This window comes from Rattus norvegicus, chromosome 17 (assembly GCF_036323735.1).
Source record: "Rattus norvegicus strain BN/NHsdMcwi chromosome 17, GRCr8, whole genome shotgun sequence".
In the NCBI taxonomy this organism is placed as follows: Eukaryota; Metazoa; Chordata; class Mammalia; order Rodentia; family Muridae; genus Rattus; species Rattus norvegicus.
Genome location: NC_086035.1, coordinates 60,071,587 through 60,095,941, shown reverse-complemented (window position 1 = coordinate 60,095,941; position 24,355 = coordinate 60,071,587). Strand labels below are relative to the sequence as shown.

Genomic DNA, 24,355 nt, shown 5'->3' with positions numbered 1-24,355 from the left:
GTGTGGCTGCCCGGTGTGTGTGACTGCCCCAGTGTGTGTGACTTCCCCGGTGTGTGTGAGTGTCCCAGTGTGTGTGACTTCCCCAGTGTGTGTGACTGTCCCGGTGTGTGTGACTGTCCTGGTGTAACTTTTATTGAGATTTTCAAAAGACTCTTAAAGAAACAAACCTGAAAACTGTGACTAATTGATTTCAGAGTGAATTCTAGGAATTGTGGGCATCATGTTCTGGGAGGCCTGCTGCTGGGAGCTTGGGACCTAATTGGAAGTGTGGGAGTGAGGAGGGGGAAGGGTGAGCTTTCAGTCAGAGCCCATTTCCTGTTCCTGGGGGCTCCAGGATAGTCCCTCTTTCTAAATATCTTCTTGATAACATCTTCTGAAGTGAGGATAACTTCAGCTTTCCTCTCCCCCTGTTTTACAGCTCGACAACAGTGGAATCAGAAGAGGTTGATAAAGATGGACAGCCCCTGCTGCTTCTCTCTGTACCTTATATTAAAGTCAGGAGCTTTGGGCAACTGTCACAGTTGTTATGCGTGGCCACAGACAGCAAGCAGCAGGAAGCACAGGCCTGTATCGAAGGTGATACACACTCTCCACTTGTGATGTGAACTTTCAGACACACAATCGTGGGGGAGGGGATGCTTTAGAAAGTATATTCACTTGAAAAAAAATTCTACCAAGTGAAAGATAATGCATCGTATGTACGACTTCATGAGAGTCGCTGTTCATGTTTGTCCCTGGCTGAACTGTTAGTATCCAGATTGTTTCATGGAAAATCTGATGTGTCATCGGTAGGTTTCTAGGTTCCTCATTTAAGCACGTGGCTTCTAGAAGTGCCCTGTGCTCTTTAAAGCCATGCTTGAGGACAGGTTACATGGAGCAGCATCTGAGGCTACTTCACCTTAGCATACAGCGTGGTGAATGGCAGCTTGTTTCCTCCAAGAAGAATTTGAACCTTTTTTTTTTTTTTGAGGAGGTAGTCCTTTTTTTTCTTTCTCATTTGATCGTTTGTGGCATCATAGCCTTCTGTGAATCATTATGTGTATTCAGCTCCATGGGAAAGTTTCCCTTACACTGAGGGGACACACTGGCTTCGTTATTCATTCATAACTGTCTAATGTGAAAAATACTGCAATCGGTCCCTTACACTTGTGTTGTGCACATTTACCATCAGGAGCAAAGCCCACCTATGGATAACAATGGAGCCTATGTCTTTTGTGGGCTTAGAATAGGTGACTAGTGGGTTTCGGGACTATGGTGACCGAATTCTGTCTACTTTTATATGAGGTTAGAGGGTACACCTTAAAATGTTAAAAATGTTAGGACTGGACAGATGGCTCAATGGGTAAGAGCACATGTGCAAGCATTAGGACTTGAGTCCAAATCCCAAAACTGACATAAAATGCTGGAATAGTTTGTGTGTGTGTGTGTGTGTGTGTGTGTGTGTGTGTGTGTGTGTAAGCCAAGCACTGTGGGTATGGAGACAGACAGAGGGTCTCGAGCTTACTGGCTGCCAGCCTAGGTCTAGGTTTCAGTGCAGACCCATATCAATAAGGAGAATGATGGAACAAGGTGTTGGCATCCTTCTCTGACCTCTGCACATATGAGCGTGTGCAACCCACACATATGTGTATGTATACTTCCCTATATTAAACACACTATGATGTACACAACTGACATAATACAAGAGAGAACACATGGAGGAGGGTATGACAGCTCCTACCCAATGGACTCTTAGGAGACAGGAATCCAAACGGGGTTGTCCAGAGGAAGCTGAGTGAGAGGAACCCAATTAAGGAGAATCTGGTGGGATCACCACAATTCTTCATCCTTGTCTTTGTTGCACCGGATAATCTTTATTAATTATGTTGATGTTTTGTCAGCGAACAGAGACCCCGTAGTGAAAATCCTGGGTCCAGATTACGATGAGATGAAGGAGGAGTCCACGAGCTTGGCCCTTCTCGATACGATCATCAAAGATAAAGAGCTGTACATTAAAAGGAAAGTCGCCATCCTGCTGAAGCAGCTGGACCTGCACCTGCTCAACCATTCCCTGAAGCACATTTCGCTGTGAGTGCCAGTGACGCATCTCAGATGTGGCAGTGAAAGTGCTCTCGGCATCGCACAGAGAAGTACAAGCGAGAACGTAACGGTTACTGCTACTGAGTTAACGTTGCTGTTTTCAGGGACAGAACGTCCGTTCTACTGCACCTACTTACACAAGTTCTAATAACAATTTTAGTTATTCTTGCTAGGACAGTCTAGTGGGGTTTTCTCCAGGTCAGAAGGCATTGAACATGTGGCTCTCTTCAAGACCCTTTAGATAATTATGAATATTAAGTGATAGCACAAATAGAATGTAGAGTTTGTGCAGTACAAATTGTGCTCACATTTGTAGTATTTTCTATGGCGTGGTATTACAAAATGAACACTTAAGGGCAGGCAAAATGGTTCAGCAGGGAGAGGTGGCTGCTGCCAAGCTTGATGACCTAGGTTCTATCCCATGGTAGAAGGAACGAACTGACTCGCACAAATTGACCTATGACCTTACCATGTGAGCTCTGGCTTGCATGTGTGCCCACACACAGATACACCGAGAGAAATAATCTTTAAAAAAAAAAGAAATTAACATTGAAGTGTATTTAACGTCATAGTAGATATGAATTTCTTTTCCATTTGCTTTTTAATTTTATTTCTCAAGCTTTCAGATGTGTATGTATTTTATCTTAGGACATTCACTCTCTTAGCTCCAATTTTAAGACATTCTTCTGCCTCCCCATCCCACTGGTCCACTGGTCCCCTTTGTCTCCCTGGACATAAATGAACTTCAGCATTAGTTACAGATAGGCAGGCCCCCTGAGATGATGGGATGTATCCATACGTTGCCTTTACATTCTGTTCCAAAGAGCTTGATTTTTTTAACGTTTGTTTCAGGGAGATCAGTTTGAATCCAGGGACTTTTAAGAAAGATATTGAGTTGCTCAAACGTTTCTCAGGAAAAGGGGAGCAGACGGTGCTGGAATGGATCGAATACACTTCAGGTTCGTGTCTTCTTGGGTTCACTTGACATCATTTATATCTTTGTCACTGTGTTCAAAACACTTCCCCATTGTTGCATCCCAGTTGAGTGTTTAAGATAATGAACTTCCTTGTTCTCACAGTGTCTATTTTATTGACACTGATATACTTTCAACCCACTAAGCTGAATTCCTCCTACTTATAGTTTCTTGACTGGTTTCAGATTATGAATTTTCAAATGGGTGTCGAGCCCCACCATGGAGACAGATTCAAGGGGAAATGTGTTACGTGATGGTGAAGCCACACGACGTGGAAACTCTGTGCCTCACCTGCAGCACAGAAGGGGTGTTTCTAAATGGTGTAAGTACTCTTTAAAAAAACATCACAAAACCCAGATGTCTGTGGTTCTGTGCTAAGTATGTGAGGGGAGGCTTGTATCGTGGGTTATGTCCTGAGGATGTTAAAGAAAGGAGCATTGCTCTGTGAGGCAAAAGCTCCATCCTTTTCTATGCACCTCCTGGGAAAATCCAAGCCATCTTAATCAGCTTTGGTGGTTTTCACTGCAGGGCATGAAGCCAGTTTTGGAAGAAACAGGTTCAGAAGTAACCCTTCTTACTTCTCCAAACTGAAATCCCTTTGTTAGAATCAGTTCTCGGATTAGCTACACACAGATTAAAGGTAGCAAATGACAAGAGGCAATTTTGGAAGCTAAGAACTGTAGCTTCCACCTTGAGAGTTCAAGGGCAAGGGAGTGGAGGAGGCTTCAGTGTGGAAGTTAGGAGGAAGAAGCCCAGCAAGCTGGAATCCAGGCAGCTGGGGTGAGGCCCCTTCTAGGCTGTTCTGAGTCTTATGACCGTCTTAATAAAGCAAGCCTCAGGGTGGGGAGTGGATACCGTCCTGTTTATGCTGTCCAGTTTCCTCAAGAGGTGGAAGACCTGGGACCTGGGCCTATGAAGCTGGACATCAGTCTTTCACTAATGACACCTCTGAGAGCCCATGGGAAAAGAGGAAACTGAACATTGGAACCAACCATACACATGGGAAACATGGGAGTGAAAACCTATTACTGGAGAGTGGGATGGTGGGCCCACTAGGAAGGAGGACATTTTACCTTTGATCCTTTTTGTGTGAACCTAGCGTAACCTACCAGAACAGAAACTGAGTTTAGATTCCAAGGATCCTAAAGGAGGTTTGGATGGGTGCCTCTGAGCTGAGAGACAAAGCAGCCAGACTGAGAGTGCACGGCTCTCAGAGCACAGAGCCTCAGGTTAGCACGAGTGACTTTTGTTCTTTTTGAGTCATTGATATAGCCAGGAGAGCCTCAGAGGCCTCCTCAGTGGCATGCCACCTTTGGAGCCTTCAGGCGAACTTGGGATACACAAGAGGATCCAGGCCCTGAACGGGGAACCACACTGTCACAGGTGGTGGCTTCACAAGGTCTTCCACCTTGCTCGTGTTAATTTCAGGGTCCTGGTACCACATTTAGGATGGCCTGCTGGAACCTTTGAGTACTTTTTGTTTGTTTGTTTGTTTGTTTGTTTTTTGTTTTTTTTCTCACAACCATTTAACTTGGCTTATTTGTGCATAGAGAACGTAGGCTATAATCCTGGTTATTGGTTTGTTTGACATTTAGAAAAGTACAATTTCTTGTTATTATTCCAGATTTTGCTACTTTGTGGGCTTTCTAATTAATTAATTAATTAATTAACCAATTTTACACTCCAGATTTTATTCCTCTCTCGATCCACCCCTGAGGGTTCACATGTGCACATCCCATACCTCCTCTCTGCCCCCTGCACCCCCCCTTCTCACAAGGATGTCCCCATCCCACCCACCCCACCAGACTTCTAAGCTTCCTGGGACCTCCAGTCTCTTGAGGGATTAGGTGCATCTTCTCTGACTGAGCCCAGACCCGGGAGTCCTCTGCTGTGTGTGTGTTGGAGGCCTCATCTCAGCTGGTGTATGCTGCCTGGTTGGCAATTCAGTGTCTAAGAGATGTCAGGGGTCCAGGTTAATTGAGACTGCCACTCCTCCTACAGGGTTGTCCTCCTCCTCAGCTTTCTCCTGCTTTTCCCGAATTCAACCAGAGGGGTCAACAGCTTCTGTTCATTGGTTGGGTGCACATATCTGCATCTGAGTATTTCAGCTGCTTGTTGGGTCTTTTGGAGGACAGTCTTTTTTCCCCCACCCTTTATTCCCGTTTTCACCTGCTAACACCGGATAGGAGAGAAACAAGCCTAAAGAGAAAAGAATTATGAAATCCTTGAATTGTAGGAGTTAGGTCTGGTTCTTCCTCCTAGCTCCATGTTCTCAGAAATAAGACTCATACTCAAAATATACTTACAAATACCTATGCCGTCTAGCTAGGCCCTTCTCTGACTTAAAACAACCCATTTATTTTAATCAAGGCTAGTCTCAACTCACAAGGAACCTGTCTCCCAAGTATGGGGATCAAAGGCATGAGTTATGTATTTAGGATTATGTACTCTTAAAAATGTATCAGTTTTTATCTTTATTCCTTTTTTGGAGATTATCATCTATGCATATTTTTATCCATTTTCCTTTTTAAATTTAGTATCCTTCCTTGTATTAAACTTTATTTAAATGCCTTTCCATTTTAGTGCATGAGTGTACTCTCCAGCATATTGTACCTGCTCAGAGGTCTTAGCCTGGGTTATGTATCATGTGCTAGGCTGAGCCATTACCAGTTCTCCTGTGGGAGCCCCATGTCTAAGGAGACTAGTTGGCTAACCAGAGTATCATCAACACGCTACCTCACTGAGGGTAGCAAGTCCCCAATCCATATCATTGTCTGTCAGTGTATAGTCAGAAAGCTTAACAGTATTATGTTTTATTCTCTTGTCCAGTGGTCTCTGGATTCCTTAATTGGGTGCTTTTCTTCTTCTGGAAAGATAAAAGCAAGCAACCCTGCTCAGCCCTAATGCTGGGTCCTTACATTGAGTAACACAATAGATCTTCCTGGTGAAAGGCAAATCCCTTTCATCAACAGAAGAGCATTATCTTTCAAATTGAATGTATAAGTATGCCTTATATGGGTAAATATATATTCCCCCTTCTCTTTATACTAAATTTAAGACTGATGTGTACTTTATTTTTTACATTACTAAGAACATTATTACTTACTATTAAGCAAAAACCTGCACAGTATCTTTAAGGAAAAAAGTATCATTTTGAATTTTAGATTGTCATTGATATTATTGACTGTATTTATTATTGGTATTGGCTCTATTTATTAGCAGAGGGTCTCACCCTGACTTTACTGTTTCATTGGAATCCCCAGGCCATTCTGCAGTCCTGGCTTTGAACAGTTAGGGCTTTTGCCAGCCAACAATCTCAAGATCATGTGTCCTGCCACGCTTAGTTAGGCCAGAGCCTCTGCCCTGTGCCGACTCCATCAAGGTAGTGTGCCTGTGGCAAGTTGAGGCTGGAGCCTTTCAATTTCTTCCCAACCCTCCATCTGGAGCTCCTGTTCCTGTCTTGCAGGGGTGCTCAGTGCCCCTGTGACCTGGTTCTTTCTTGTGCACATCTTTAGGCCTTTAGTTGTGTGGATATAAATTGGGCTGTTGAGGCCACAGCAGGCTGGTGTGTATTCCAGGCCTCCATTCTCTCTATAAGCAGGACCCTTCTTTTTAAAAGTTTTAAAGCGCTAATTTATTTTCTTTCTTTCTTTTTAAAATTTTTGTCTTTTCTTAAGAAGATAGAGTTTTAAAGTTGTTTTGTTTTGGGGGAGAATTAGTGCCTCTATCCAGAAAGTTATCTCAGGTTAGTTTAAGCATCATATGTAAAAGTTAGGTCTGGTTCTTCCTCCTAGCCCTGTGCTCCTAGAAATAAGACTCAGACTCAAAATACATTTACAAATACCTAGGCCATATCACTAGGCTCTCCTCTGATTATATCACAGCTTAGCATAACTCATTTATTTTAATCTACGTCCTGCCGCCTACATGGCTGGTTACCTGTGCTTAGGTAACATGCATCACGTCTTCCTGGGCAAATCTTCCCAGGCCAATCTCCAGTGGCTTGCACAATTTCAGAATCCTTTTGTTTAGCAAATGTGCCCCACCTTCTATTCCACCCTTTACTAAAGGCCATAAGTTTTTAAATCGACAGGTGATATATCCATACAGTGCATAAGATAATCTCTTTACGTTGAATTGAATTTGTTTCTTTTTTGACCATAGCTACTAACAAACTACAACCAACTTCCTTAAATGACCAGCAACCATGCACCATGCATTTCAGGGCCCTAGCATTTATATACCCTCTGAAAAATTCCCAGAATTACAAATGTCACACAAAGAAATTATCTAGCTGCTTCTGCTAGAGCACAAGGAAGATCATAGTTAACTGCTACAGACAGTCTAAAGGAGCCCCATATCCCCCCTGGGATAAAAAAAAAACCTTCTTATATTTTTGTGTTTTTAAAAGAAACCAGAACTTCAAAATTGTAGCTCCATAGTTAGAATAAGATAATAGAAGGAATAATTTCTTTGACCTTATAGAGAGGATCAAGCAGTTTTTGTTTCTATCAAAGATTATACTGGGAAACATTAAATATTCCTTTCAGGTTTAAAAGAAAAACTCAAAAATTGAGAACCAGAAAAACTTTTGTTAATTTCCAAATATTAATGACAGTATAGGTGTGTGTTTCTGATGCAGTACAGAAGAAAAAGAAATGTACTAAAGGCAGGGGCAGGCGGAAGAGGGCACAAGGGACAGACAATTCTCTAGAGATGCTAGCCCTAGAAAATGAACTCACAGAGCAAGACAGGAGTGTGAGCACAGCATATGTTTTTCTTCAGTAAAGTTCCAAGCCTTGGGCCTTTTGTGACTTCATCAGTAAGCTCCTTGACGTCACTGGGTATTTTCATACTAAAGGAGAACTCGGACTTCAGTTGATAGAGAGTAAAGTTCCAAGCCTTGGGCCTTTTGTGACTTCATCAGTAAGGTTCTTGACGTCACTGGGTATTTTCATACTAAAGGAGAACTCGGACTTCAGTTGATAGAGAGTAAAGTTCTATATGCATAGAGGAGGTACTCAGATGGGAGGGGTGGATGGATGGATGATGAAATTAAGTCAAGGGGAGGGTTTTGTCTATACACATCATACACAGAGACTGCCACATTGAGAGTTTTTAGGAAGTAGGGGTTATTGAGTAGGGTGGAAATGGGAGTGGTTAAAATGCGTTATATTATACAACATTGTCAAAATTAATTTAAAAAAACCCACCAACATGTGTGCACAGGCTGTGACTTACTGTTCTGGGCCCTCTATTGACCGGTCCATTAATCATACCACCGAACCTTCACTCCCAAAGGGAAAAACAGAAGAGGAGGGGGCGATTGACTATGAGAGAAAAGGTGAAGTTTACAAGGACATTGTGACATGTTTAAAGGACCAATCACCAGTATTTTCAGAGAATATGTCTAAGCAGGTAAGTTGGGTCCATCTTTTTTTTTTTTAATTTTTTTTTTTTATTAACTTGAGTATTTCTTATATACATTTCGAGTGTTATTCCCTTTCCCGGTTTCCGGGCAAACATCCCCCTCTCCCCTCCCCTTCCTTATGGGTGTTCCCCTCCCAACCCTCCCCCCATTGCCGCCCTCCCCCCATAGACTAGTTCACTGGGGGTTCAGTCTTGGGTCCATCTTTTTATGTTGTTTGATTATAACCTTTTGTAGCCTTTTTATCTTTCCATCACTAAACTCAAATTATACACATGCTAAGCGGTAAGTCACATTCTTCCTTCTACCTGTGACCTCTGATGAACTCTAGTTTGTTGCATTTGTTTACTTGTTCTGCATGTTTCCTATCAGCAGACTCATAGGATCTACTTAATATCTGTGCCTATGTAAGAGAATTCGTAGTATGGGGTTCGTTTGGCTTGTTTCACTTAGCATATTCTCAGGTCGGTCCATCGTATTGTGATTTAATTTTTTTCATTGCTTCATTTGCTTTCATTGACACACTGTTCTTGTTTCATTTCTTATCGCTCTGATAAAATACCCCCCAACAAAAGCAACTTGAAGGGAGAGATTATTTTAGCTCACAGTTCTGTGTCGCAGTTCCACTGCAGGGAAGGTGGCAATACTTGAAGCAGCTAGTCATGTATACAGTCAAGAGCAGAGAGAGGAAATAAGCTTTTGTGCTTATCTGGCTTTCTCCTCTCTCACACAGTTCAGGATCTCTGCTTAGGGAATGCCACCTCCCACACTGCAGGTCTTCCCACATCCACTAATGGAACCGAGATAATCTCCCACAAGCAAGCCAACTGGCCATCCTGATCTACACAATCTTTACGTGAACTCTTTTCCCCGGGTGACTTTAGATTGTGTCAAGTTGACAATTAAAGTCAACCAGTTCACACACATCATGATGTACTAAATTGGCTCCCCCCTCCCACCCGTGAACACCAGTCTACAAGAGTTTGTACTAGTTTGGGTGGCCACCTGGAAGTGGACTTTGAAGTTACATGGTAATTCTACGTCATTCTTGGACAGGACACTAGACATTTCCAAAGTAGCTGTAGCATTTTAGGTTCCAATGGTAAGGTGCAAGGAGCCCATTTTCTCCGTATCCTCTCCAACTTGTATGCTATGTTGTCTGAAGGAGTCTTAGTGAGTTACTGGTAGGTCTCTGAGATCTAGCCTGCTTTTTTTTTTTTTTTTTTTTTTATCTTACCCTACTACATCCTGAGTGGCATTCTAAAATCATTTATCTTTCAAATATTGTACATATCTTTAAAACTTAAGCTTTTCTTTTCTTTTTTTTTTTTTCCGGAGCTGGGGACTGAACCTAGGGCCTTGAGCTTGCTAGGCAAGCGCTCTACCATTGAGCTAAATCCCCAACCCCAAAACTTAAGCTTTCTTATGAAATTATTTTATTTAAGTACCTTGGTTCTTTGACTATTTCTGCTGGCAGCTGAGTTTTTTATTTTAGCCATTCTAACTGGTGTGAGGTGGAATCTCTCAGGGTTTTTTTGATTTGAATTTCCCTGATGACTAAGGATGTTTCTTTAGGTGCTTCTCAGTCATTCAATATTCCTCAGCTGAGAATTTTTTGTTTAGCTCTGTACCCCATTTTTAATAGGGTTATTTGGCTCTCTGGAGTCTAAATTCTTGAGTTCTTTGTATATATTGGATATTAGCCTTCTCTTGGATGTAGGATTGATAAAATTTTTTTCCCAATCTGTTGGTTGCTGTTTTGTCCTAATGAGAGTATCCTTTGCCTTACAGAAGCTTTACAGTTTTATGAGATCCCATTTGTCAGTTCTTGATCTTAGAGCATAAGCCACTGGTTTTCTGTTCAGGGAATTTTCCCCTGTGTCCAAATGTTCAAGGCCCTTCCCCATTTCCTCTTGTATTAGTTTGAGTGTATCTTTTCTTATGTGGAGGTCCTTGATCCACTTAGACTTCAGCTTTGTACAAGGAGCTAAGAATGGATCACTTTGCATTCTTCTACATGCTGACATCCAGTTGAACCAGCACCATTTCTTGAAAATGCTTTCTTTTTTCCACTTGATGGATTTAGCTCCTTTGTCAAAAATCAAATGACCATAGTGATGTGGGCTCATTTCTGTGCCTTCAGTTTCATTCCATTGATCTACCTGCCTGTCTCTGTGCCAATACCATACTTTTTTTTTTATCACTATTGCTTTGTAATACTATTGCTTGGGGCCAGGATGGTGATTCCCCCAGAAGTTCTTTTATTGTTGAGGATAGTTTTCACTATCCTGGTTTTTCTGTGATTCCAAATGAATTTGCAAATTGCTCTTTCTAACATTGTGAAGAACTGAATCAACATTTTGGTGGGAATTGCATTGAATCTGTAGATTTCTTATGGCAACATGGCCATTTTTACAATATTAGTCCTACCAATCCATTTGAATGGGAGATCTTTCCATCTTCTGAGATCTTCAATTTCTTTCTTCAGAGACTTGAAGTTCTTGTCATGCAGATCTTTCACTTTCTTGGTTAAAGTCGCACCAAGGTATTTTATATTATTTGTGACTATTATGAAGGATGTCATTTCCCTAATTTCTTTCTCGGCTTGTTTCTCTTTTGTGTAGAGGAAGGCTACTGATTTGTTTGAGTTAATTTTATATCCAGCCACTTTGTTGAAGTTGTTTATCAGGCTTAGTAGTTCTCTGGTGGACCTTTTGGGGTCACTTAAGTATACTATCATATCATATCAAATAGTGGAATTTTGACTTCTTCCTTCCCAATTTGTATCCCTTTGACCTCCTTTTGTTGTCTGACTGCTTTGGCTAGGACTTCCAGTACTATATTGAATAAATATAGAGAGAGTGGGCAGCCTTATCTAGTCCCTGATTTTAGTGGGATTGCTTCACATTTCTCTCCATTTATTTTGATGGTGGCTATTGGTTACTGCTGTATATTGCTTTTACTATGTTTAGGTATGGGCCTTGAATTCCTGATCTTTCCAGGACTTTTGTCATGAAGGGGTGTTGAATTTTGTCAAATGCTTTCTCAGCATCTAATTAGATGATCATGTGGTTTTTCTCTTTGAGTTGGTTTATATAGTGGATTACGTTGATGGATTTCCATATACTGAACCATCCCTACATTCCTGAATGAAATCTACTTGATCATGATGGATGATTGTTCAGATTTGTTCTTGGATTCAGTTTGTGAGAATTTTATTGAGTATTTTTGCATCGATATAAGGGAAACTGGTCTGAAGTTTTCTTTGTTGGGTCTTTGTGTGATTTAGGTATAAACATAATTGTGGCTTCATAGAAGGAATTTGGTAGCGCTCCTTCTGTTTTTATCTTGTGGAATAGTTTGGACAGTAATGGTATTAGGTGTTCTATGAAGGTCTGATAGAATTCTGCACTAAACCCATCTGGTCCAAGGATATTTTTGGTTGGGAGACTTTTAATAACTGCTTCTATTTCTTTAGAAGTTATGGGACTGTTTAGCTGGTTTATCTGATCCTGATTTTACTTTGGTACCTGGTATCTCTCTAGAAAATTGTTCATTTCCTCCAGATTTTCCAGTTTTGTTGAATATAGGCTTTTGTAGTAGGATCTAATGATTTTTGAATTTCCTCAGTTTCTGTTGTTATGTCTCCCTTTTCATTTCTGATTTTGTTAATTTTGATTCTCTGTGTCTCTTGGTTAGTCTGGCTAAGGGTTTATCTTTTTGATTTTCTCAAAGAACCAGCTCCTGGTTTTGTTGATTCTTTGTATAGTTCTTTTTGTTTCTACTTGGTTGATTTCAGCCCTGAGTTTGATTATTTCCTGCCATCTACTCCTCTTGGGTGTATTTGCTTCTTTTTGTTATAGAGCTTTTTCATGTGCTGTCAAGCTGCTAATGTTTGCTCTCTCCAGTTTCTTTTTGAAGACACTCAGAGCTATGTGTTTTCCTCTTAGCACTGCTTTCATTGTGTCCCATAAGTTGGGTATGTTGTGCCTTCATTTTCATTAAATTCTAAAAAGTCTTTAATTTCTTTAATTCTTCCTTGACCAACTTATCAGTGAGTAGAGTGTTGTTCAGCTTTCATGTTTATGTGGGATTTCTTTCGCTTTTTGTTGTTATTGAAGATCAGCCTTATTCCATGATGATCTGATAGGATGCATGGGATGATTTTAATCTCCTTGTATCTGTTGAGACCTGTTTTGTGACTGAATATATGGTCAACTTTGGAGAAGGTTCCATGAGGTGCTGAGAAGAAGGTATGTTCTTTTGTTCTAGGAGGAAATGTCCTATAAATATCTCTTAAATCCATTTGGTTGATAACTTCTGTTAGTTTCTTTATGTCTCTGTTTATTTTCTGTTTCCATGATCTGTCCAATGATGAAAGTGGGGTGTTGAAGTCTCCCACTATTATTGTGTGATTGCCGTGTGTTCTTTGAACTTTAATAAGGTTTCTTTTATGAATTTATGTGCCCTTGCAATTGGAGCATAGATATTTAGGATTGAAAGTTCATCTTGGTGGATTTTTCCTTTGATGAATATAAAGTATCCTTCCTTATGTTTTTTGATAACTTTTGGTTGAAAGTTGATTTGATTTGATATTAGAATGACTACTCCAGCTTGTTTTTTGGGATCATTTGCTTGGAAAAGTTTTCTCCCAGCCTTTTACTCTGAGGTAGAGTCTGTCTTTGTCTCTGAGGTGTGTTTCCTATATGCAGCAAAATTCTGGGTCCTGTTTATTTATCCAGTCTCATAGTCTATATCTTTTTATTGGGGACTTGAGTCCATTGATGTTGAACAATGTTGATTGTTGTTTCCTGTTATTTTTGTTGTTAGAGGTAGAATTATGTTTGTGTCACTATCTTTTGGACTTGTTGAAAGATTACTTTCTTGCTATTATAATGTATATTTTTATCTCCTTGTGTTGGAGTTTTCCATCTATTACTCTTTGTAGGGCTGGATTTGTGGAAAGATTTTGTGTAAATTTGGTTTTGTCATGGAATATCTTGGTTTTTCCATCTATGGTAATTGAGAGTTTTGCTGGATATAGTAACCTGGGCGAGCATTTGTGTTCTCTTAGGGTCTGTATGATATCTGCTCAGGATCTTCTGGCTTTCATAGTCTCTAGTGAGAAATCTGGTGTAATTCTGGTAGGTCTGCCTTTATATGTTACTTGACATTTTTCCCTTACTGCTTTTATTTTCTCCCTGCCCCCTTTCTCTATATATTACCTCATTTCTCCTGCCCCTTTCCTTTTCTTTTTTTTACTTTTTCTTTTACTTTTTTTTTTTCCGGAGCTGGGGACCGAACCCAGGGCCTTGCGCTTCCTAGGCAAGCGCTCTACCACTGAGCTAAATCCCCAACCCCTTACTGCTTTTAATACTCTTTCTTTGCTTTGTGCATTTGGTGTTTTGACTATTATGTGACAGGAGGAGTTTCTTTTCTGGTCCAATCTATTTGGAGTTCTGTAGGCTTCTTGTATGTTCATGGGCATCTCTTTCTTTTTGTTAGGGAAGTTTTCTTCTATGATTTTGTTGAAGATACTATCTGACCCTTTAAGTTGGGAATTTTGTCTCTCTTCTATACCTATTATCCTTAGGTTTGATCTTCTCCTGTGTCCTGGATTTTCTGGTGGTTTTGGGTTAGCATCTTTTTGTGTTTTGCATTTTCTTTGATTTTTGTGTCAATGTTTTCTATGGTATCTTCTGCCCCCGAGATTCTCTCTTCTCTCTCTCTTGTATTCTGTCCATGATGCTTGCATGTATGACTCCTTATCTCTTTTCTAGACTTTCTATCTCCAGGGTTGTCTGTGTTTGTGATTTCTTTATTTTTTTTCTATTTCCCTTTTTAGATCCTGGTTGGTTTTGTTCAATTCCTTCACCTGTTTGGTTGTGTTTTCCGGTAATTCTTTAAGGGATTTTTGCATTTCCTCTTTAAGGGCTTCTACCTGTTTCCTGTGTTGTCCTGCAATTCTTTCAGGGAGTGTTTTATGTCCATCTTAATGTCCTCTAACACCATTATGAGACGTGATTTTAAATCAGAACCTTGTTTTTGTGGTGTGTTGGGTTATCCAGGACTTGCTGTGGTGGGAAAACTGGGTTCTGATTGTACCAAGTGGTCTTGGTTTCTTTTGCTTAGGTGCTTGCCTTTCACCATCTGGCTATCTCTGGTGTCAGGTGATCTTGCTGTCCCTCACTGTGGTTTGACCCTCCTGTATGCCTGTGTATCTGCACTCCTGGGAGACCAGCTCTCTCATGGTGGGATTTAGGTATTGAGAGTTATGACAGTGGATCTGCTCCAGGCAGAAATGGAAACCAGTATTATCCTGTGCCAGACTATTCCTAGGTTCCTGTGTCCTGAGGGCTCTGGGACAAGTTGCTCTAATCAGAGGTAGTGGTCTTACCTGTGCTCTCAGGTGTGTCAGTACTTCTGTGATACCCGCTCTCTCCTTGCAGGATCTTGGTACAGAGAGCTGTCGCACATGGTCTGTTCTGGAGGCAGACCTCAGCTTGACTCTTAAATAAGGTCTTGGACTTGAAGTTGCCCCTATTCAAATTGAGTTGCTATGCCACAGCAAGTCAATTCCTACGAGAGTCATCTGGCGTTAGCTAGTCCTCAGCTTCAGATGGCACTAAGTACTTGAGAGGTGATGTCACTGTAACCAGTACTCTTATTTTTTTTTAATAAAGGAGATTAGATTTAATGAGGAGCAACAGAAGGATAGTCAGATTTTTGAGAAACCCAAGACAGAAGATGGGCCCTCTTCTGCAACTGGCTCAGAGAAAAGTAAAGTTGAAAAGCTTTACTTTGGGAAAAGTCATATGACCAAGAGATTAGAGCCAAGCTTAAACTGGAGAGCAACTGTTGATTACAAAGAGTAAGTAGTTGTTTACTTTCTGATTCATCTTTAATAACTACATATTCGCCTATTTTTTCCTGGAATTGTATGTAATATTAGAAAAATACAGTATATGTTTTCCTGTCTTTCCTGTTTGATTCTCTTTTCCTTCTTTACATATCCCAAGAGGGAAAACATAGTGGTAAGAGCATGTGTGCTTATACTACTGTGACGGGAGGAAAACACTGGTTAAGTAAGAGCAAGTGGTATGAGGCAAAAAGGAAACTAAAATTCACTGAGAAATAACATGGAATGTTAACATGTCAGAGTAGGGAGAGGGTTATGATCACATGGAGTTGATCAGGACAACTCTTGTAGCAATAGTGTAAGCAGAATTTAATACTATAAGAAGGATGGATGCTCAACAGTGTTAACAGATGTATGTAAAGTGGATACTAGGACACTTAGTTCGGTTTGCTATTGCTGTGAGGAAGCAGCATAGCCAAAAGAAACTTGGAGAGGAAAAGGGTTCATTTCTCTCGCACTTCCAGATAACAGCTCACTGCCAAAAGCAGTGAATGCAGGGACTCAATACACGTTAGGACCTTGGAGACAGGAACTGATGCAGACGCCATGAAGGGTGCTGCTTGCTCAGTCTGTTTCTTGTAGAACACAGAACCTCTAGGCCAGGGGTGGCTCTACTCTCGGCTGAGGTGTCCCTCATCAATCACTAATTAAACATGCCCTACAGGCTTGCCTTTCTATAGTCCAATCGCATGGAAACATTTTTCTCAATTGAAGTTCCCTCCTCTCTGATGACTTTAGTTTGTGTCGAATAGAATAAAATTATCCAGTGGAAACACTAAACATGAGGAATAAAGTAGATAAAGGTATCGAGACTCAAAGGCTGAGAAGATGGCTCTACCAGTAAAGTGTTTGCCTTGTGAGCATGGAAAACCCAACTTTAATTCACAAAACTCAAAAGCAAAAGCAAAACAGAGTAGATGTGGTGGCGTGTGCTTGTAATTCCACTACTGGGGAAATGCAGATGGGTGGACCCCTGGAATTTGCTGGCCAGCTTAATCTACTTGCTGGATCCCAGGCCAGTGAGAGACCCTGTTTCAAATAAAAGGTGGCCGTGCTGGGGAACAGTATACACACACACACACAAACACACACACACACTATGCACACATATATACATACAGGCTCTGGCCTCCAAATGCACATCCACACACATGTTCACTTATACATATGGAATATGCATGTATATGTAGATGCATCACCTGTCAAACACATATTCACATATGCATGCTCACATGTGCGTATACACTCACATATACACATCACATACAATGTGCGTATGTGAGTATGTGTGTCATTGCTGTGCGTCATTGCTACTCAAATTTGGGGGTTGTCGGAAGTTCCTAGAGTAAATTAGTCTTGTTTCCACTACTCTAACAAAAAGCCCACATTATTTAAGTTACAAAGAACAAATGATCTATTATGAGTCATGATTCACCAGCACAGCATACTAAAGCTCAGTTTCGTTATATATTTATTTAGCCACAAAAGCTCTACAAAGGATAGCCAAGAGGAAAAACAAGGAAAATTAGAAAAGTCATCGACATCTGTTTCCACGGGTCGTGGGCAGTTACTTCGGTAAGTTTCTGTTGGTATGGCTGTGTCCTTATGGCTACCCACACAGAATGGTCAATTCCCAAGCCAGTTAAAGGCCTCCTTAATACCAGGGATCCAGGGTACTTAATACATTGATGGTTACTAGTGATGCCAGTAAAAATGAGCGTGATGTACTGCTTTAAGTATATTCTAGGATGCACTTCTAATGCAGTTGTGTGGGTCAGAGGTGGAGCTTGCTACGTACTGAGGAAGGAAACACATGTAAGGCAGAGCGTGGAGAACCCAGTGGAGTGTGCACTCCCAGCTTATCTTAGTTCTGATGTCCTAACAAAGTTGTGGTGTGTCTGTGTCTCTCTCTTTATAGATGACTCTTCCAATGCCCAATTGTAATTCCCAGTTAAAAAATTTACACAAGGCCAGCTATGCTTTTCAGTTTAACAACAACAACAACAACAACAACAACAACAACAACAACAAAATAACTGAAAAGGTTGGCTGTTAGTATTCCTAGTGGTGATAGACAGAAGGGAGAGATACTCATGGAAACATATACACACTCAGTGTAAAGCATAGCCCGTAAGACCCTGACTGCATTGATGCTAGCTTTACTTTTTAGTTCACTATAATAGATTTATTCAATGCGTTTAAGAACTTTGGAAGCTTTTTTATTTTGAAATAATAATAGACTCATAGACTCAGCTCAACTTCCTTCAGTGACATCACTGTACAGTCCCAGCACCAGGACATGACCCTGCTCTGTGAGTGTGTCATTTACCCAAGCACACTGGGGTAAATTCACCCCATACTATAACGAACACAGCAAGCGGAACACAGAACTTCCCCACGCGTGGGTTCCCTCCCGTTACCCCTGATAGACACATCTCGTCTCAGCCCTGACTCCAGCCAACAGTCCTCTGTTCTCCAGAGTACTGATCAGTATTAAGACTTAAGCGACCTTTCAAACGGTGTTTGCTGTTCATCTCTACCACTTTCTCTCTTTTCCTATATCTCTGTGGATTACTTAAGCATTTTGACTTGTCTGTAGTCTTTCTGGATGCATCTCTTTGTATAGCTCTGCATTGCCTTTGCTCCAGGTGGATTTGTGTGCGTGTGTGCATGCGTGTGTGCCTCTGTGTGTGTGTGTGTGTGTGTGTGTGTGTGTGTGTGTGTGTGTGTGTGATGAATAATACTCCTGGTTTTCTTCTGGGGCTCACAAGGCATTGATGTCATCTGCTGCTTGAGTGTGGGTTGTTGTATTATCGTTCCAGCCCACTCACTCTGTAGCTAACACTGAGGATTTTGTGTTACTGTTCTTAGTAAGGGTGGTGAGAAGGTTGAGGAGACCGTCAGTGAGAGCTCCTCAGAAAGTGAGGAGGATGAGGAGCCTCTAGACCACCGCCAGGAAGCCAATGCAGACCTCCCATCGGAATACTGGCAGATTCAGAAGCTGGTGAAATACTTAAAGGTAAGAAAAACTTTAAAGTATTTAGTGGAAATTCTTTTCTAAACACATGACATGCCTCTTAAGTAAGAGCCGTGTACACTGCGGTTGTAGAGTTATGGTTCCCGTGTTCTCCCTAATACAGGGTTCAGCCACATGGAAAGTTTGACCATGCTTATCCCACACTGTCACAGGCAGGTATCGGGCCATAGGGCAGACTCTGGACACCGCTCTGGTGGTGGGGAAGCACAGTCTGGGGCACAGGACACAATTGGAGCTGGTTCGGGGGTCCCCAGGTTTGCGTGGAGGCTGGGGCCATCAGGTTCTCAGGCTCTTGGGCATCCTGTTGCCACTGGATGCTGCAAAAGAACTGAGAATGGAGTTGGGGCTGGTGGGGCTGGATCTAGCCCTGGCCAAGAGAGAAAGAGGAGGAGCTCTAGCTGGTCCCGCAGGGATAGTCCTTGGCTGGACAGTGGTAGGCTGCAGGCTCCGGATGCCGGGTCTGGGAGCACAGGGAGGCCTTCTATGGGAGGTTAGATGGCTGAAGGCCTTCTCTGTGGCTCCCCATAGCGGATCCCAATGAAAAGAGGCAGTCCATGGTTTTAAGACATTTCTTGTCATGGCGGAAAGTAGATGAGTAAAACCGTACCCCACTTCTCAGGGTGGGCCTGAGATTAAATACCTTTTGCCAGGAGGAGTGTCTGGGAAGGAAAGTTCATTGGTTAAGCCTCCAGGCCTTTAGGTACCTCATTGTAATGGAGATCTGTCTTGAGACTACATGACCATGGTCACTGTCCTCTACCCGTGGAGGGGCTTGGAGTGTTGCCCTTATGTGACTGATGGCTACAAATCTATGGCAGGCTGCAGCTAGTGCCTGCTTTCCTGGGAGTCAGGTGAAACACCTACTGTCCCTTTCAGGGTCACCAGGGTTTCAAGCCTTTGCTCAGCTGGAAACCAGAGTGCCTTTCATGGTCCCACACTTGTCATTTGCATATACAAAAGAAAAGGTCTTATTCTGAGCAAGTCAAGCTTAGACCTTGTGAAGCAGGACCTGACTGGTACCAGTTCTCTCTCCTGGTGTGTGTGTGTATGTGTGACAGGGTTGGGGGGGTGGGGGAGGATAGGAATGACTGTGGTCAAAAGCAAGTGTTGATGTAATCTGTGTTTCGTGATTTTCATTTAGTGTGGTAGAAAGAGCTCAGAGATTGTTAAACCTGGGTCACTGCCTAGTAGGTGGCCATTGGAGAGTTGTGGTTTGAATCACAACATAAGCAACGAGGTAGATGACATACCTGTACCACATGACTTTTCAGGACTGAGAACCTCACTTGTATGTATTGTAGCATCTCACGTAGTAGATGCTTAAGCTATGGCTCACTTCCACGTCTCTCTTTAGTCAGAAGATACATGAAAATACCTTACATGATGACTAGCCCATAAGGGGTATATAAATATTTGAAGGGAGGAAGGGGCAAGGAAAATGCGCTGTCACAGCCCAAATTAACATTCCTGGCTGCTCTGGAAAAGCCTTCTTTAAAGCTGAAGTCCAAAACTATGGGTGAAAAAATGGGACAAAATATTTTGATTACCTCATATTTTCTTCTTCGTTTCCATATCTTTGGCCAGATTGGCCAAGGGTATTGCTATTTAAAGGATAGTGCCTCATCATCTCAAGACAGCATGTAAAATAGCTTTTGTGCACGCTTTTGAGAATCTGACAAAGGCCCTCTGAATGGATGGTCTTGAAGGCGAGAAACAGCTGAGGAAAACTGCAAGAAAAAGAAGCTCCCTCCTCCGAGGGGCGTTCCTTTAGTGAAAACTGCCAGAAGTAGAAAAAGGGTTTTTTTTTTTTTTTCTGAGTTTCAAATCTCTAGAAATACTAGTGAAGACATTACAAAATATATTTTAATTATCTTTTGGGACTTCTGGTTCTCAGTTTCCTCTGATGTGAATCATGATGATGATACTGGTTAGAAGGAATTCATGTAACAGGCAAGTGTACAATGCTCTGACAGTGACGGCAGGCATTTCGAAGTACCAGGGCAGGTCCATGTCAGAACAGTAGCAACCACAGCCTGATTAGCTTTTTTGCATCTGTTTTTGTGTCTCCATGTGTTTCTGCTATTAACGTGATTCATTCTTGCAAAAAATAAGTACTGATTGACTGGAGTTGATGAATAGGTCAGGAAAGGGCTTGTTATGTAAGACTGAGTTTGGAACCTCAGAAGCATAAAAAAAAAATGCTAGACATGGTTATGCAGATCTGTCACATGAGGCGGTGGTAGAGACAGGCCGACCTCAGGAGCTTGTTAACCAATCAGTGAGCTCTAGATTCAGTGAGTGAGCCTCTCTCAAAAGGTGGAAGCCAAGGGAGAAAAAACAATAAGTAATCCTACTCAGCTGAAAACCCTATAACTGCAAAAGCTACTGGCCTGTCAAAATGATCCCAGTGGAGTAATAATGGCATCGTTTACTTGGAACTAACAAATAGAGGGTAATGCATAATTGTACTTAAGACCTGGGAAATAGGAAGGAATGCATGCCAGGCACCATAAACCCATCAACTACCAATGGCTGGCATGGTCACAGACCCTAGAGGAGAACCTACTACTGACATTTATAATTTCTACCTACTCTATGTACTGACTCTTATGCACACAGATAAGTCTAATTCTTTAACCATAGAAATTTCTTTTTGCAGCAGAGATCCACAACTGTTCATGATACAGAAAATAAGTGACTGCAGGGTACCCATTCCCCCTAGGTACCTCTACAATGCAACTCCTACATCTAAGGCTTAGGGAAAACTGTAGAAGACGGGACAGAAAGATTGTAAGAGCCAGACTAGCAGGGCACCAGCAGTGAAATAATGTGTCATAGATATGAAATGGACTTTGTACCCATGGAATCTGAACAATATGGTTGCTTAAAAATGACACATAGTGACAGCACTAGCTCTCGCTTCTAGATGGGGAAATGTAGGCTACCAGTGGTTACTAAGACAGGAAGACTTAGCTTTCCTCAGGGTCACACACTGTGGTAAGTTATTCAGTTCCAATGAGATCAGTGCTAAACACATGTATATATGGGCAACGCTAGATGGACTCAGTTGGTTATGTATATACACACGTAACAATAGGTAGAGAAGGGGGTCATTAATCTGAGAAGAAGTGGGACATGGGATGTTAGAGCTGGGGGGAGGAGGGGTGGAAATAATGTAAACACTGTACTCATACATGAAATTCTCAATAAGTTACAGAATAAGTGGACATGATATACTGATTGTTGGGATGTCAACTCTTTGCCTCTATACATATACATAAATACTACACACACAGAAAACATACTCTATATAAAATAGCAGTAATTTTATATACCCAGTATGCTATGAATAAAATCTGTTAGTGGGGATTCAAAAAATAAGAAAATAAGTCAAAATAAATATTTACATTTGAAATTTGGATCTGTGTTTCCAGTTTTAACAGGTGATTCCATGTACCCTTATTAGCCTTTCTAGGAGACAGGAAGGTCACATTATTTGCATGACTCAAGGAATATTCATTGTCATTTACCATTGTCTACTTACAATATTATATATTGCATATTAAATTTGTTCTTTGTGAGCAATTTAACAAAAGAAATGCAAAGAAAGTAAGTGTTGAAGCCTGAAGTTTTCTGCTCTGAAATGAGAAAAGAGCCTACTGAGCATAATTAATCTAAATTCTAATTCCTTGAATCAAGTTTTAATGGCTAAATCAAATTAAGGTCAGCAGATAAGATATTTTACTATTTTTACCTGACTACATTTAAAGCTATACCAGTCAAAATATCAGGATACTACTCTAAGAGACATGGTGACCAAGGCAACAGAATAGAGCCAGGTATTGGAGAGGCTGAAGAGTGCCTCTCCATAACTGATGGCTTTCGGAGGAAGTGTGGGAGGGGAAGGACTTAGCTGTCTTTAAGGGGCAGGCCACTAAGGATTTGATCCTGCTCTAGTGAAGATGGCTTTTGTTTTACTTTATTTATTTATTTATATTTTTACTTTTGGGAGGAAGGTCACAAGGCAGGGTGAACATGGAAGAACTCGGAAGGGACTGTGATTGGGCTTCATGATATAAAACTCCCAGTGAACCAATAGAAATGTTTTTTTAAAATACTTACAATGAGGAAAGGATACTCTAGTCACTTGTATTGGAGAAACTGAAGACATACATGCAAATGGATGAAATGAGAGGGGCTGTAAACACAATGGAGAGCTTGATGCACAAGTGTGAGGGCTGGGAGCAACCTAGAGCATGCGAGGAAATGACAGAATTCCCAGAACAAGCTGGGTAGTCAGACTACCTGTAGGAATGATTGTGGAATATACCTTACATCATCCTACTCCAGGAACCCAGTCATCATGGACTCCTTCAGCAAGGAGGGGATCTCAGCTTCCCCTGATTAAGCTTGTGATGCCAAACTAGAACTTCCTACGTCAGTCCCATAGAGGAACACGAACATCTCAACCCTACTGACCTGGTCAGTGACCTGGTCCTCTCCTGAACAATGTAAATGCATGCACAGAAAGAAACAAAGGTGGCTTGAACAAAGAAGAAAGAATAAATGAATAGGTACAGCCAACAAAATCCTCCAGTGTGCACAGCAACACAAACATGGAAAGCCAAGAAAGGCAATGAGACTCCTCCAAAATTATCCATCCCATATTAATGATGACTAATGAAAATGACTTGGAAGGACTTCCAGAGAAAGAATTCCAAAGACTGTTTATAAACACGCTCAACAAGCTCAGAGAGGACATGTTCATATTAGCAGAGAGCATAAGTGAGGAGGTGAAAAATAGAAGAAAATCAATCCAAGACGTGAAAATAGAATTTAATCGGGAGAATTTCTGAAAAGTGAAACTGAAATGATGTTGGAAATGAAAAAAATAAAATCGTTAATGGAAATTCTCAGGACAGTGGTTCACATAGGAAACAGAGACTCATGGCTGGAAGGTATGGTAGAGGAATTTGCTCACTCAGTAAAAGTCAGTGAGAAATTAGTAAAAAAGTGAACAGAAGCTGGGAGAACTCCACAACACCATAAGAGAGTTAATTTTCAGATGCTAAGCATATAATGAAAGCAGTACCACAGGGAAGGCTTGGAGAACATTTTCAGTATTCTCATGGAAAAGAAAAAAAGTCCCCAAATCTAGAGAAAGAGATACTTAGCTACATAGTAGAGACCTACAGATTTACAAATAGACAGGGACAGAAAAGAAACTCACAATGATATATTACAGTTAAACAAGTAAAAGTGCAGAATAAAAGGCACTGAAAACTGCAAGAGAGAAACATAAATCATTTAGAGAGGAGGGCCCATAAGAGTAACACCCGATTTGACAGAATGGTCAAAACTAGAGGACCTGCAACAATGTATTTCAAGTTCTGAAGTACCACTATTTCCATATTATGCCTAGCAAAAATATCTAATAAATTAGAAGAGAAATACAAACTTCCCATGATAAAATGCTAGTAGGAGTGAAAGCTGGTACAGCCATTGGGAAATCAATTTGGAAGTTCATACCAGCTCTACCACTCCTGGGTATATTCCCAAAGGACACTGTGATGGCTAGTCTTGGTTGTCAACTTGATTATATCTGGAATGAACTACAATCCAGAAATGAATTGTACACTTGTAACTTGAATCTTGAGTCTGGGAGACAATGATTTTGATCCAGATCATGAAGCTGGAAGACATAGGCTTTTGATACAGATCTTGAGGTGGGATGATGCAGGCTCTTAATCTGGATCAATATATACCTTTAATCAAGATTTTGAGGCACATATTTAATCTGGGACATACCTTCTACTGGAGGCCTATGTAAGAACAATGCGAAAAGGAAGGATTCCTCCTCCTCTGCATGCTTGTACTTAATTGCCAGCATATCTGGGAACCCACTTCTTCAGGATTCT

General features: G+C 41.2%; 1 protein-coding gene across 6 annotated transcripts in view; it reads left to right on the top strand.

Annotated features, from left to right (window-relative positions):
• Odad2 (outer dynein arm docking complex subunit 2) overlaps nt 1-24,355 on the top strand; it is a 194,265-nt gene that overhangs the window by 8,988 nt on the left and 160,922 nt on the right. For 5 of the 6 annotated variants that reach the window (XM_039096476.2, XM_039096475.2, NM_001427763.1 and 2 more), the window contains 8 exons: nt 419-576; nt 1,881-2,067; nt 2,932-3,038; nt 3,239-3,375; nt 8,355-8,471; nt 15,165-15,352; nt 16,880-16,975; nt 18,272-18,419. In XM_039096476.2, coding sequence (XP_038952404.1) covers nt 419-576; nt 1,881-2,067; nt 2,932-3,038; nt 3,239-3,375; nt 8,355-8,471; nt 15,165-15,352; nt 16,880-16,975; nt 18,272-18,419 — 1,138 coding nt within the window. Of the gene's footprint in view, nt 1-418; nt 577-1,880; nt 2,068-2,931; nt 3,039-3,238; nt 3,376-7,870; nt 8,071-8,354; nt 8,472-15,164; nt 15,353-16,879; nt 16,976-18,271; nt 18,420-24,355 lie in introns of those variants that run through there. The other variant, XM_039096478.2, reaches the window with a different exon arrangement.